The sequence below is a fragment of the Theobroma cacao genome, chromosome 2 (assembly GCF_000208745.1).
Source record: "Theobroma cacao cultivar B97-61/B2 chromosome 2, Criollo_cocoa_genome_V2, whole genome shotgun sequence".
Classification (NCBI taxonomy): Eukaryota; Viridiplantae; Streptophyta; class Magnoliopsida; order Malvales; family Malvaceae; genus Theobroma; species Theobroma cacao.
In genome coordinates, this window is record NC_030851.1 from 19,229,575 (window position 1) to 19,241,322 (window position 11,748).

General features: G+C 35.5%; 1 protein-coding gene across 1 annotated transcript in view; it reads left to right on the forward strand.

The window, feature by feature from the left end:
* LOC18609077 (DExH-box ATP-dependent RNA helicase DExH5, mitochondrial) overlaps positions 1-6,724 on the forward strand; it is a 29,281-nt gene extending 22,557 nt beyond the window's left edge. Inside the window, exons 15-19 of the mRNA XM_018115872.1 lie at positions 4,050-4,355; positions 4,672-4,731; positions 4,843-4,995; positions 5,232-5,342; positions 5,534-6,724. Coding sequence (XP_017971361.1) covers positions 4,050-4,355; positions 4,672-4,731; positions 4,843-4,995; positions 5,232-5,342; positions 5,534-5,992 — 1,089 coding nt within the window. The 3' untranslated portion in view covers positions 5,993-6,724. The remainder of the gene's footprint in view (positions 1-4,049; positions 4,356-4,671; positions 4,732-4,842; positions 4,996-5,231; positions 5,343-5,533) is intronic.

Sequence of the window (11,748 nt, forward strand, 5' to 3'; positions counted from 1 at the left end):
TATGATTGCATAGATTTTGTTTAAGATGGCTTTCCCTCTGCACATAAAAAATTTTAAATTGCTTAAATTACATAACAAAGAAAAAGCAAAGTTCTTCTGTTACTGTGCTGGCAGCTGCTTATGTTACCTTCTAGTGGTATTTACCATCATTACTACTTGATTGATCACAATGATATTAGCAGAAGATATAACTTGTAAAGGTCTCAGCATGGGGAGCAAGGAAGCAACTTAATAAAAACAGAATGAACAAATAACTATTTAGTTTCCAACCAAAAGCTGCTGAAATAAGCGATTACTTCACTGAACAAAATATTGACACTAGAAAGCACAGAACAACAAGAGTGTAACTATAGAAACACAAAACACAACAAGTCTGTAACTAGAGAAACAGACACAACAATGAGACTGTAACCCATTATTCTTTAGGCAGTGGGATGTTTTGCTAGCAATTAAAATCTTTTGCAGACAACTAGAACTTCATCTCATGTAGAATGGTAGAATCTCAATTTATCCTTTGTTTCTAAGAAATTGAGTTTCAGTTAGAGTGCAATAGTCTTAAGGGGTTATTAATATTTGAAATGCAGGGGTTATTAATTATAAGTGACAATGGAATCTGAAAGAACATACAACCTGTATTATTTACCACCTAAGAGTCAACCTAAATCAGACATATGTAGATTTGTTGAAATTTTTTCCTTTTACTTAAATAACCTAAGAAACTCCACTCAATTGGAAAGTTGTTTAAGCTTCAAATTTTTAATGACAAAGAAGTATTTCAAGGTTTCTTATGATGGCTAGGGCTTATGAAGTGATGTAGTCCGAAGGTTTAGGCAATTAGGACTTGAATGGGGTTGATTGCGTTTGGAACAATGAAAAGATAATTGGGTTTAAAGAAACCTCTTGAATAAAAATTTAGAATAAACAAAGATAATAATAATAATAATCATAATAAGCCCTCTAACAAGGATCATCTATTTATACTAGCTAGCATAAATCCTAACCAAATAGAAAGATTACAATCCTACTCCTAATAAACAAAACTTAACGTACTAAAATCCTAATAAAGATAGAAAAAGAATCCCAAACTAAATAAAATAAAGAAAATAAAATCCTAAACCAACTAAAATACTAAATAAAAAGGAATTCTAAATGTGCCTGCATCATCAAGTTACAGATTCACTAGGCTAAGAAAGTTTCTTGCTATTGATTGGTCTCTTTCTTTCTTTTGGTACATATGAGGAAGTCTGAGGGGAAGAGGGGATTCTAACCTGAGACTTCAATTTTCTTAAAGAAGGGTAACAATTGTTAGGCCAAGCCTAGGTTGTTAGTTTTTTATGCGAGATAATTAGGTGCTAAGAACTTGCCAGTCTTTGTGTGGATAGCTTGTCACGGCATTTAGCTTTTGGTTGCAACTTGCTTTTTTATTTTAGTATTTTTAAAAAGTTTATTGATGAGCAGTGTAAAAAGTATGATTAATTGGACCCTCAAAAGTTTAAGGGTCAAATGAGTTTAAATATTGTGGAGGACCCTTTTTATGTGCATAGAGCCTCACAAGTTAAGGGCCAAATAAGTTTAAAAATTTTAGAGGATCCTTTTGGTGTGCAATGACCACAAACAAGCGAAATGGGATGAACTAGGCCTTGCAGAGAGGAGATTGGAGCTGGCTCTAGAGCATGAGTGTCATGGCTAGAAGTGAGCATTTGGTCGGTTCGGTGGTAAAAATATAAAAACCAAAGTAACTGAAAAAATAATCGAAAATTTGACTAGCTTGGTCTTCCAACACCAGCTAAGTGCTCAACAAACGTAGAGATGGAACATCGAAGCAAGCAACAGAACACAACACAATAAATCTAAAAAGAAAATTTAAAGAGATAAATTAAAAACTTAAAGAAACTAACTTTAAAGAAAATTAATTATTGAAACTCTGGTAATTTAAAAAATAAGCTTTCCTTGGGAGTTGTGAGTCACAGTTGAGGGAAGGTGGAGACTACACACCAAGGAGGCATGATTGAGAGGCCAAAACTTGATGACTGTGGAGATCTTCAAATGCTAGAGGCTACTTGGCTAGGGCTATGGTGAAGAGAGAAAGAGTGTTATGTGGAGACAGAAAAAGGGGGGTGAAGAGCTATGGTGGAGACAAAAGGGCATTGGCATTGGTGCTGGCACTCAGGCAAAAGGAGCCTGATAGAGATGGGAGGTTGGCGGTAGGAGGGAGGAGGCTGATACGAGTGAGGGGGAGAAAATGAAACGTTACAGTTTGGGTTAGGTGTTCAGCTAAAGGGAAAAAAATTATTATTATATAATAAATATTAATTTATTTAAAATATTTAGAAAAATTATTTTTGGTCAAGTTTAAGTCTTCATTTCTGTTATCAAAAACTGATCAGGGCAGTGGTGAGATTGAAAATAGTGGTGGCAGCGAGATTGATAGCCTAGTGGTGAGGTTGAGAGTTGCAATACTGAAATTGAAACCAGCGGTTGGAAGAAATGTGTTCAGCAAAAGACAATGGTGGCAGTGTGGTGAGATGGGAGAAGAGAAAATGCCTATTAAAGACATCAAGCTGAAAGTGTATAAATAAATTATTTTAATGTATATTTTGTATATTATTTGACTTTTTTATCTACTTAGAAAAATATTTCAAATAAAAAATATTATTACATTGTTTTATATTAACATAATTTGTAATATAATAATTGGCAAAATTATTTTCAAAAATATTAACACATTATTTTATGTTAACATGTTAATATATTTGGCATATACAAAGTTAAGAAAATATATAAAAAAGTAATTATTTTCAAAAATTGATGATGATGATGATATATTTACGTTTTACACATAGAAGTAGAAGACAGAAAGGAAAAAATTGCGGTGATTGTAGGGACATTTTTGTCACTCAACTATAACATGAAGGGTAAAAAAGTAACAAAAAACAAAATAAAGGATAAAATTGGAAAAAAGAAAAGGTCCAGTTTGATTGGAGCAACTGGATTCTTTGCCCCATGGTGCAATTAGGCATCCCACCACACCTATTGTGAGGTTGGAGTGAGCCAATCATGTTGCACCAAGCTTTGCCGAACAACATGGTGTGTGACACAATTGGCCCCAAAAGGTGCCAATAACATCCTGATGAGTGCGACACAATCGGCCCCAAAAGGTGCCAATCACATCGTGATGAGTGCACTGAACAGGGCCTAAGTCAATTAAATTAAACCACGGCCCCAACTAGTATAAGCCAAAAACAGAAAACACTGTTCAGATTGCACCCAATTCAGTTTCTTTTTTTTCAGTTATTTCCATTTGGGCTGATTAATGCTCACCCCTAGCCATGGTAGGTGGGCTAGGTGGTAAGGATAGGAAGCGTGAAGTGGAAGGTAGTAAGTAGGAATAACAACTAGGGGACAAGTACTTGGAGCGGCATGCTGGAAATAGGAACAACATGGAGTGGTGCACGGGGAAGTGGGAAACAAGTACCAGGATGAGAACAGAGATTGTATATATGGAAGTTGCTTCCTCCTAAAATGAGTTGTGAAGGCTGCTTAGAGGTGTAATTAATGCAGGCCGTAGGAAAATGCCAGCTCATTTCTCATTAAAGTATTGGAGAATGAATCCTAAAGTAATAGTTAAGCATGAATTCTAAAGTAATAGTTAAGAAGCATGAATTCTCAAGTAATGGTTAAAAAATGTGGTGGAATAAGACACATGGGAGGCACTATCATACTCCGGAAAATGGTTAAGGAGCAAATGCTTAACAAATTCCATATTTAGCCACCTAGCCAAACTCTCTCCAACATCCCATAATCTGGAGTTAACCCAAACTGCCACTTGTTCCAGGGTAAATCCACTAGCGTGGTTGTCAGTCCAATTCTTGCAAGACATGCTTAGGGACTATGATAAATTACTAAAACCATAATTGTCAAAAAATAATCTTCTACAAGAATAAAATAACCAAAAGAGGTGGAGACTAGTTTACACTAAGTGCATGCAAAAGAACCTTGCCAATAGCAAATATTAGAGTGCATATTACAATCCTTTGTCCTCCTTGCAGCTTGCAGATGCTGCAAAATTGCAGTTTTCCAGTGATTACAGTGACCACCTTGCCCTTGTCCGTGCCTATGAGGGCTGGAAAGAAGCTGAGAAAGACCTTGCTGGATATGATTATTGCTGGAAAAATTTTCTTTCTGCACAATCAATGAAGGCTATCGAGTCTCTTCAGAAGGAGTTCCTTTCTTTGCTCAAGGATACTGGTCTTTTTGATGGCAATGCAACTAACCATAATGCATGGAGCTATGATCAGCAGCTCATCCGAGCAATTATTTGTTATGGACTGTATCCTGGAATTTGCTCTGTTGTGGTGAGTTTTTAGTTTTTTATATCTCCTTAAGTTTTCAAAATTTTCTCCAACATCAGCTTCTCTATACTTCTCGTAATCATTGTGTAATCAAACTGAGGGCTTCATAAAGGTTTCCTAACCATACTGATACTTTCATGGCTACTTACTATGTGCTTACAAGTTCACAAGGATAGTCCAGCACTTTGAGCATAAGAGACCATATAATTTTCTTAGTAGAAATATCCATCTGCTGTTTCCTTAAATTTGAAGTTTCTGTTTAGTTTCCTTTTTTTTCTTATAATAATTTCCATAAGTGTTAACATATACTTATGTACAGCACAATGAGAAATCGTTTTCACTAAAAACTATGGAGGATGGACAGGTGCTTCTACACTCAGTAAGTTTGTGCATCAAGCTATTGATTTTCTGCTGCTAACCACTCTCTCAATATCAGAGTAAGCCAATGTACTCTGTTTCTTTCGTGCTAATGTACCTTTATGTTTTGTAGAACTCTGTTAATGCTCGGGAATCTAGAATTCCATATCCTTGGCTTGTTTTCAATGAGAAGATAAAAGTGAACTCTGTTTTCCTGCGGGATTCAACAGCTGTCTCTGATTCAGTGCTTCTCCTGTTTGGAGGGAGCATCTCAAGAGGAGATGTTGTAAGAGTTTCCCTCCTTTCTATAATTATTACTATTTTTTTTTCTTCAAGTCCTATTATGGCATCCCCCTCGGGGGCCCAGAGAATAAACCCAGACCATACAATACCTGGAAGGTGGGCCCCAAGGGGGATGCCACACCTATGTTCTCTCTGTTTTTTCTTTGTTTCAAATATTTTTCTGGCGGAATTATTTGCAGTATATGGTGGCTTAGTGGAATTATGTTCTTGCTCTAACAGGATGGACACTTGAAGATGTTGGGCGGATATTTGGAATTTTTCATGCAACCTGCTATAGCAGAAAAATATCAAACCATAAGGAGAGAATTTGATGAGCTGATTCAAAATAAAGTAAGTTAAACTCAGAGAGAATCACTTGCCTTGGAGATACTCTGCTTATTTTGCTTCTGTTGTTTTCTTGTATGAAACTTTATCCTGCTTGCACATTAAAGTGAATACAAACATCTTCCATCCTGGCTAATTTCTAGATCTTAACAATTTTGATAAATTCATTCCTGCTAATCAATAGTGAATGTGGGCAGTTACTGAATCCCCAAATGGTCCTACATTTCCATCACGAGCTTATTTCTGCTGTACGGTTGCTGGTTTCTGAGGATCAGTGTGATGGAAGATTTGTATTTGGCCGTCAGGTCCTTAAACCAACAAAAATGCCTGTTATGCCACAACAGCCTACTTTGGTCTCAAGGACGGAGAGTGGACCTGGGGGTGATAATTCTAAAAGTCAGCTTCAAACACTGCTCACTAGAGCAGGATATGCTGCGCCAACCTATAAGACAAAGCAATTGAAAAACAATCAGTTCCGAGCCACTGTGGAGTTCAATGGTATGCAAATCATGGGACAGCCTTGCAACAACAAGAAGAGTGCAGAAAAAGATGCAGCAGCTGAGGCCCTGCAGTGGCTGATGGGTGGTACCCAGACAGGCCGTGAATATATCAATCACATGTCGATGTTGCTGAAGAAAAGCAAGAGGGATCACTGAACTACCATGGCGCAAGTCTCCTATCAAGGGCTTTGTGAGGAACAATGATCCCTAAAAATGAGGTGTAACCTTATTATTCCTTTTCCAGGGAAAATGAAGAAACTGGGTTGCTGCATGGAAAGCCAAAAGCTAGACCATGTCACTGCCATCTTGCAGTTTTACTAACAAAAGCAGAATCTGATGGCGTATTTGGTTTTCGCTTCTCAGTAAGTAGTTTGTCACTGCCTGTGGCCTGGAGACAGCTAACTGACAAAGGCTAAGTGGATTAGAATTTACCCATGTCGCACACTTGATGGTGTTGATCTTGGATTGAGACAGTTGATCGGGGACAACAAAACTTACAAGTACCTTTCATGGTCAGAAAGTGTACATATGCACAAGTGTGGGGGAAGTTAGTTGATATCTTGCAGTATTGTATGCTTATAATCATTTTTTGTTAAAATTAATCTGTATATAATTTGATAAAACAGTGTTGCTAGGTTTGTAATTCGTGAGAATTACTCTTCTCAGCATTATGGATTCACTCTTCCTTATAAGAGTCACACTAGATTTATTTATTTCCATCTTGAGCCAATGGGGGGCGTTCTTTCTTCAGCCACTTTGTATAATGGAAAAGAGAGAGATCCATTTTGGTCTGGTCTATCTGAAGAGTTTGGTAGGTTCTTATATCATCCAAAAGACATATATATATATAAGGTTAAGGAAAGGCCTTATTTACAGGTTGAAGATGTATTTCATCTCTTCTTGATATGGTTTCGTAGCATATACACCAATCTATCTTTCAGCCATGGGCTCTTAGCTTAGAATTTTTTACCCAAGGCAACAAGTCCCGGCCCAATTCTTCTCTAGTAACTAATTTGTTAGTTTATTTTGGTTTTAGCTTGCTTGGCAAAAGTATGTTTTAGACCTGGAGTGGATTTTGGCTATTGACTACGGTTAGGAGCAAATGCCTGGATTGCTGGGGAGAAGCGAATAGCTGAGAGGGTTTTCCTGAGAAAAAGGCATTAGCATCAGGATATCTTGTGATGAAAACAATTGGTGGAAAAGAGTGAGTGAAGAAAACGATGCGGCCAAAATTAGACAAGCAGAGACCAATGTTGATTTGTTTACTATTTTGTAGCCTCTGTCGTGTCGTGTCGCAAAGCTACAAATCACGGATGGGTTATGTGATGTGACCCCAACAAAATTACTTATTCTAGAGTGGTCTACCTTGGTGTTGGGTTGCCCCAGAGGGCTCAGTCTCACGGTCACTCAGCTTTTGATGGACGGGTTAAGATAAAAGAAAGAGGGAGGGGAAGGTGGGTGGATGGGTTAATAATAATAAATAAAAACAGTTTATAAAAACTGTGTCCATGTCCGTGACCCCAAGTTGACTTGCAAGCATGTCATGTGATTGCCATAGGTAAGTGCATAAATGTGTGTCGTATATGCTTTGTTGGAGTTAAAACCGCTGAGGATGAGTCTTTGTTCATCATGCTCGTATTACTATAAAAATAAAAATCTACTAGTTCACTGAAATTTCCTTCCCAAGGCCAAGTTTTGTTTGTGTTACAAGGAAGGATCCATAATGAATATAAAAGAGCTTCTTCAACTAGAAGTCAGACAGACAGACCGCCCATGTTGAAATTGAAAGGCTTGAATTTTCTATGTAATAATCCAAGCGTCCCTCTGGGTATTGGTGTCGGATGGATGCAGGGCTTAACCGAAGAGATAAATTATTATAGTTTTAGTAATTTAGAAAGGAGAGGAGAGGAATCTGGGCAGGCTGGGGAAGGGCTGCTATATGTCCATCGTCGAGATTCCTCATTTAAATTAAGATTTGGAGAGGAAAATGGAGTGAGTCAGAAAGTGTGTGCTGCTATGTCTGGAATTCGAGATTTGTACTTGATGATGTTAAAATTGTTAAGGTTGGAGTGGACAATTAAGATTGCACCACACAAATTTTGATCCCAACAGCGTAACGACGCGTCCTCCTCGCCACGCTGTATCGTTGCCGGAGTGTCGGGGCCATTCTGAATTGACCTAAGGATAAAAGAAACATACATTTGGAATTGACATGAGTTGGTCCCTCCTTTTGTTTATCCACTTTTCACTTCAATTTGTGTGTGGATGGTTTTGCAGCCCTGGGTTTGGTAGTCGAACATAAAATCCCGTGGAGTTGGCCAAATGCTCCACCTCTGGCTCATCCTTGCCTACATATGGGGTCTGGGGGTGCTTTGTCTGCCCAACTCACCCACATAATGGTCTAAAATCGACCTTCTCACACTTGCTACTTGCTATGCTTACATTTTTGTCGCATCCCCCTTGCCCCTTGCCCCTTGCCGTTTGCTTTCTTATACTTGTTGCTATCATTTATCCATCTCTTCTTTTTCTTTTCCCAACATAAGATAATGATAATGGACATTGCAGTATCAGTTGTTGTTGGACACTCTTGTCTATGTTTTGAGCTATACAATTTGTTAAAGGAAGAAAAGCCGGTGAGAGCAAGTTTGTAGAGTCAAGAGGCGGGAAGGAGCTTAAATATCATTGCATGCCTAATAATTAGAGGCAATTTGTTTTCCTGAAATAGTGTTTTGGGTAGTCGCCGCTACAAGAAGAACGTGAAACCAGTGGAAGATGGTAACTTTATAGAGGCCATGATAATTCCACAGCTAGCTTTAACTTTAGTAAGTAGTCAAAGGAAAGGAATTAATGGAAAGCCCATCTTATGATTGATATCATCATTAAAACTACAAAAGCAAAGAAACAGCAAAGAGAAGAAAAATTAATTAATTTCTAAAAGTTTCAGAGATTGGAAAATCCCACATGAGCTGTGCACAATGCAAAGCGTGAAGCCCTAAGTGGGGGCACTTGGCTCTGCATCCTTTTTCCTAGTAAGCTAAAAAGGACTTTACACTATTGGTGGACCCCATCCTTGATAATTATTGACCAGGTTTTATTTATTTATTTATTTATTTCTGGCATAACACAACTCAGTATTTTCATTCCCCCAGCTGCATTATTCTACCAACATCACTCATTTAATTTCACCTACTTATTCAGGTAGTTAACTGAACATCATATGGGTACTGTTCCCTAGAGAAACAGAGAGCTTTTGTAAATTGTACCCTCCACCTTATTTATTAATGGGAAACATATAAACTTGCATTCCAATATTAATTCAGAATGAGATTAGATACAATTTCCAATTTTTTTACTTTTTGTATTTTCTGAAAGTGATTAGATGTCGTTATTTAAAAAAAAAAACAGTAGATTTTTCTAAAAAAATAAATTAAAAATTAATTTGTAAAAGTAATAATAATAATAATAATAATAAAGGAATAAATCTATTAATTTTTGTATAGTACAAATTAAATTCAAATATTTATCCCCACAATTATGGGTTGACAAATATTGTCTCTTTGTGTTTGTCTTTGGTTGCCACACTCTCTCTCTCTCTTTTATGCTGTGCCCATTTATAATTAGGTTGGCCCACTTTCATTATGGCAGAGGACGTTTTATCATGAAAAAAAGAGAGATAAGAATCTCATTCATACCCAGACACTCATTTTCTCGGTCAAAGTTCCAACTTGATGCTTCTGTCTGTAATCTCAATGTGCCAGTTTTAGTGCCTTCATCTTAATCTTTACATTTTTATTAAAAATTAATTTTAAAATAATTACTAATAATGTTTAAAATTTTACCTTTAATTTGTATGACGTGTCATTTTTGTCCATGAACGAACTTGTTGAAGTGGGTTAATTTTTTTTGTTTACGTGACACGTATTATTATTATTATAAAAAAAATCATATTTAATATTATTTTATTTCTAAAAAGAATCATTTATATACATTTTTGTCATAAATAAATTTTATTTTGTACTGCTGTATGTCATGTGACCCAAAAATTTTAAGTCACAATCTTCTCAACGTGAATAAGAAAAACCGCACGACAGGATTTAAGTGGTGGGAATTTTAATATTCTTATCAATTATTTTTAAATCGGTTCATAATTAAAGTATAGAATTTAAATTCATTAAAATTGAGATAAAAAGACTAAAACCATAGACTTAAGGTAGCGGAGGGATCAAATTCAAATTTCAACTCTTTTTTTTTTGTTCATATTCTTTTCCTATTTTTAGTATTTCTGTGAACCTTTTAATTTTAAACTACACAACGAATGGTAATTTTTTTAAAAATTCGAACAAATAAATCTTCAAATTCGAGCTTATCGTTTCATAAGAGAAAGAAAGAAAAAAGAGGTTGGAAATAGCAAGTGGTGTTGGTCATGTTTGATGGGGAAGCATGACAATCTACTTTTATGATCCAAATCCATCCTAATGTCAGCTGGTCAAGATTCTACATCTGTTTGATTCCTTATAGTAATTGGAAAAAGTTAAGCAACATTACATCTCATAATAATGATTTCCTTCAACAAAAAGATTGATGCTTTTTTCTTAATTTCCAACAACAAAACCATTTTTATTTTTTATTTTTTTGTTTTTGTTTTTGTGCTTGACTGCCTGTTTGTGGTCCCTTTTCTTCTCTGTTTGTTTGTTTGTTTACAATATAGTATAATATGGAAGATATATATGAGTTGTATAGGTAGGCATAGGAATCTCTAATTCTCTTTTGTCCCCCACTATCCTTTTCGAGTTGTCCCTTTTAACCTTTGGTTTCGTGCGGGTCACACCCAACATTTTGACCAGCGCTTGCTCTCTTCATTTCTCCCCAGTCCAATTTAAATCACCTCATGTTTGTTTTCCTTCTCTCTGACCAACCATGTATCCACCTTCCTTACCCAATTTATTGCCGCCTTCTCCAGATTCCCTCTCACCACCTCCAAATCAAATACGTTAAAACTTTTATTTTTCAAATTTCTACTTCAAATATTTATACTAAGATTAATAAGATTAGAAAATATTTGTACCATTCAAAATTTTCATGTGCAAAAAATGTGTTAAAATCTTTTAAAATTAAAAAAATAAATAAATACGCACAAACACAAACACATCTCAATCTACTATTTTTATTATAACTAAAAATTTGAGAACAAAATAATATTAAAAAAGGTCAAGTCACGAATCCATGTTTTCAATTCAAATAGATTGCTCGATAGGTGGAGGAAGTCCCTTATTGATATAATCTATAACATTTTACCACACTCAATTGTTCAACTCCTTTATTAGATTAACTCCTTTAATCCAGAAAGAAGAGGGATCATATCTTAATCAAAGCCTACCTCGACCCTGATATTTTTCATAAGGTCCAAATCAATGAAGATTTTAATTTGTTCTGATATCACTTCTTACGAGGCTCAAGTTTCCAAGTTAAAAACATGTTTGATAATTAACAATCACCAGTTACTTTTTCCTAATGTTTGACTTTAAAATTTTACCTTGCCGGGTATAGATGTTCGAATTCAAGTTTCTCTATTCTAGAATCCGTATCTTATAAAAAAAAACATATTTTATCTTACCAACTTTAAAAGTTATTTTTAGAACTAGTTTCTTGATCAAATGATCTAGTTGTATTATATACTTTGAGCATTTATTTAGCGGTTGAAAGAAAAAGTAAACCGACATAAACTATAAAATTTATTAAAAAAATGTTTAATGCTTTTTTTATTATTATAATTTTTAGATTCAGCAAAATGGAGTTTGTATACAAACCAACCTTCTCCCGTGCAAAGAAAGAAACAAACAAAATAAAGAGAAAACCAAGAGAATGATATGATTATATATATATATATATATATATATATATATATATATATA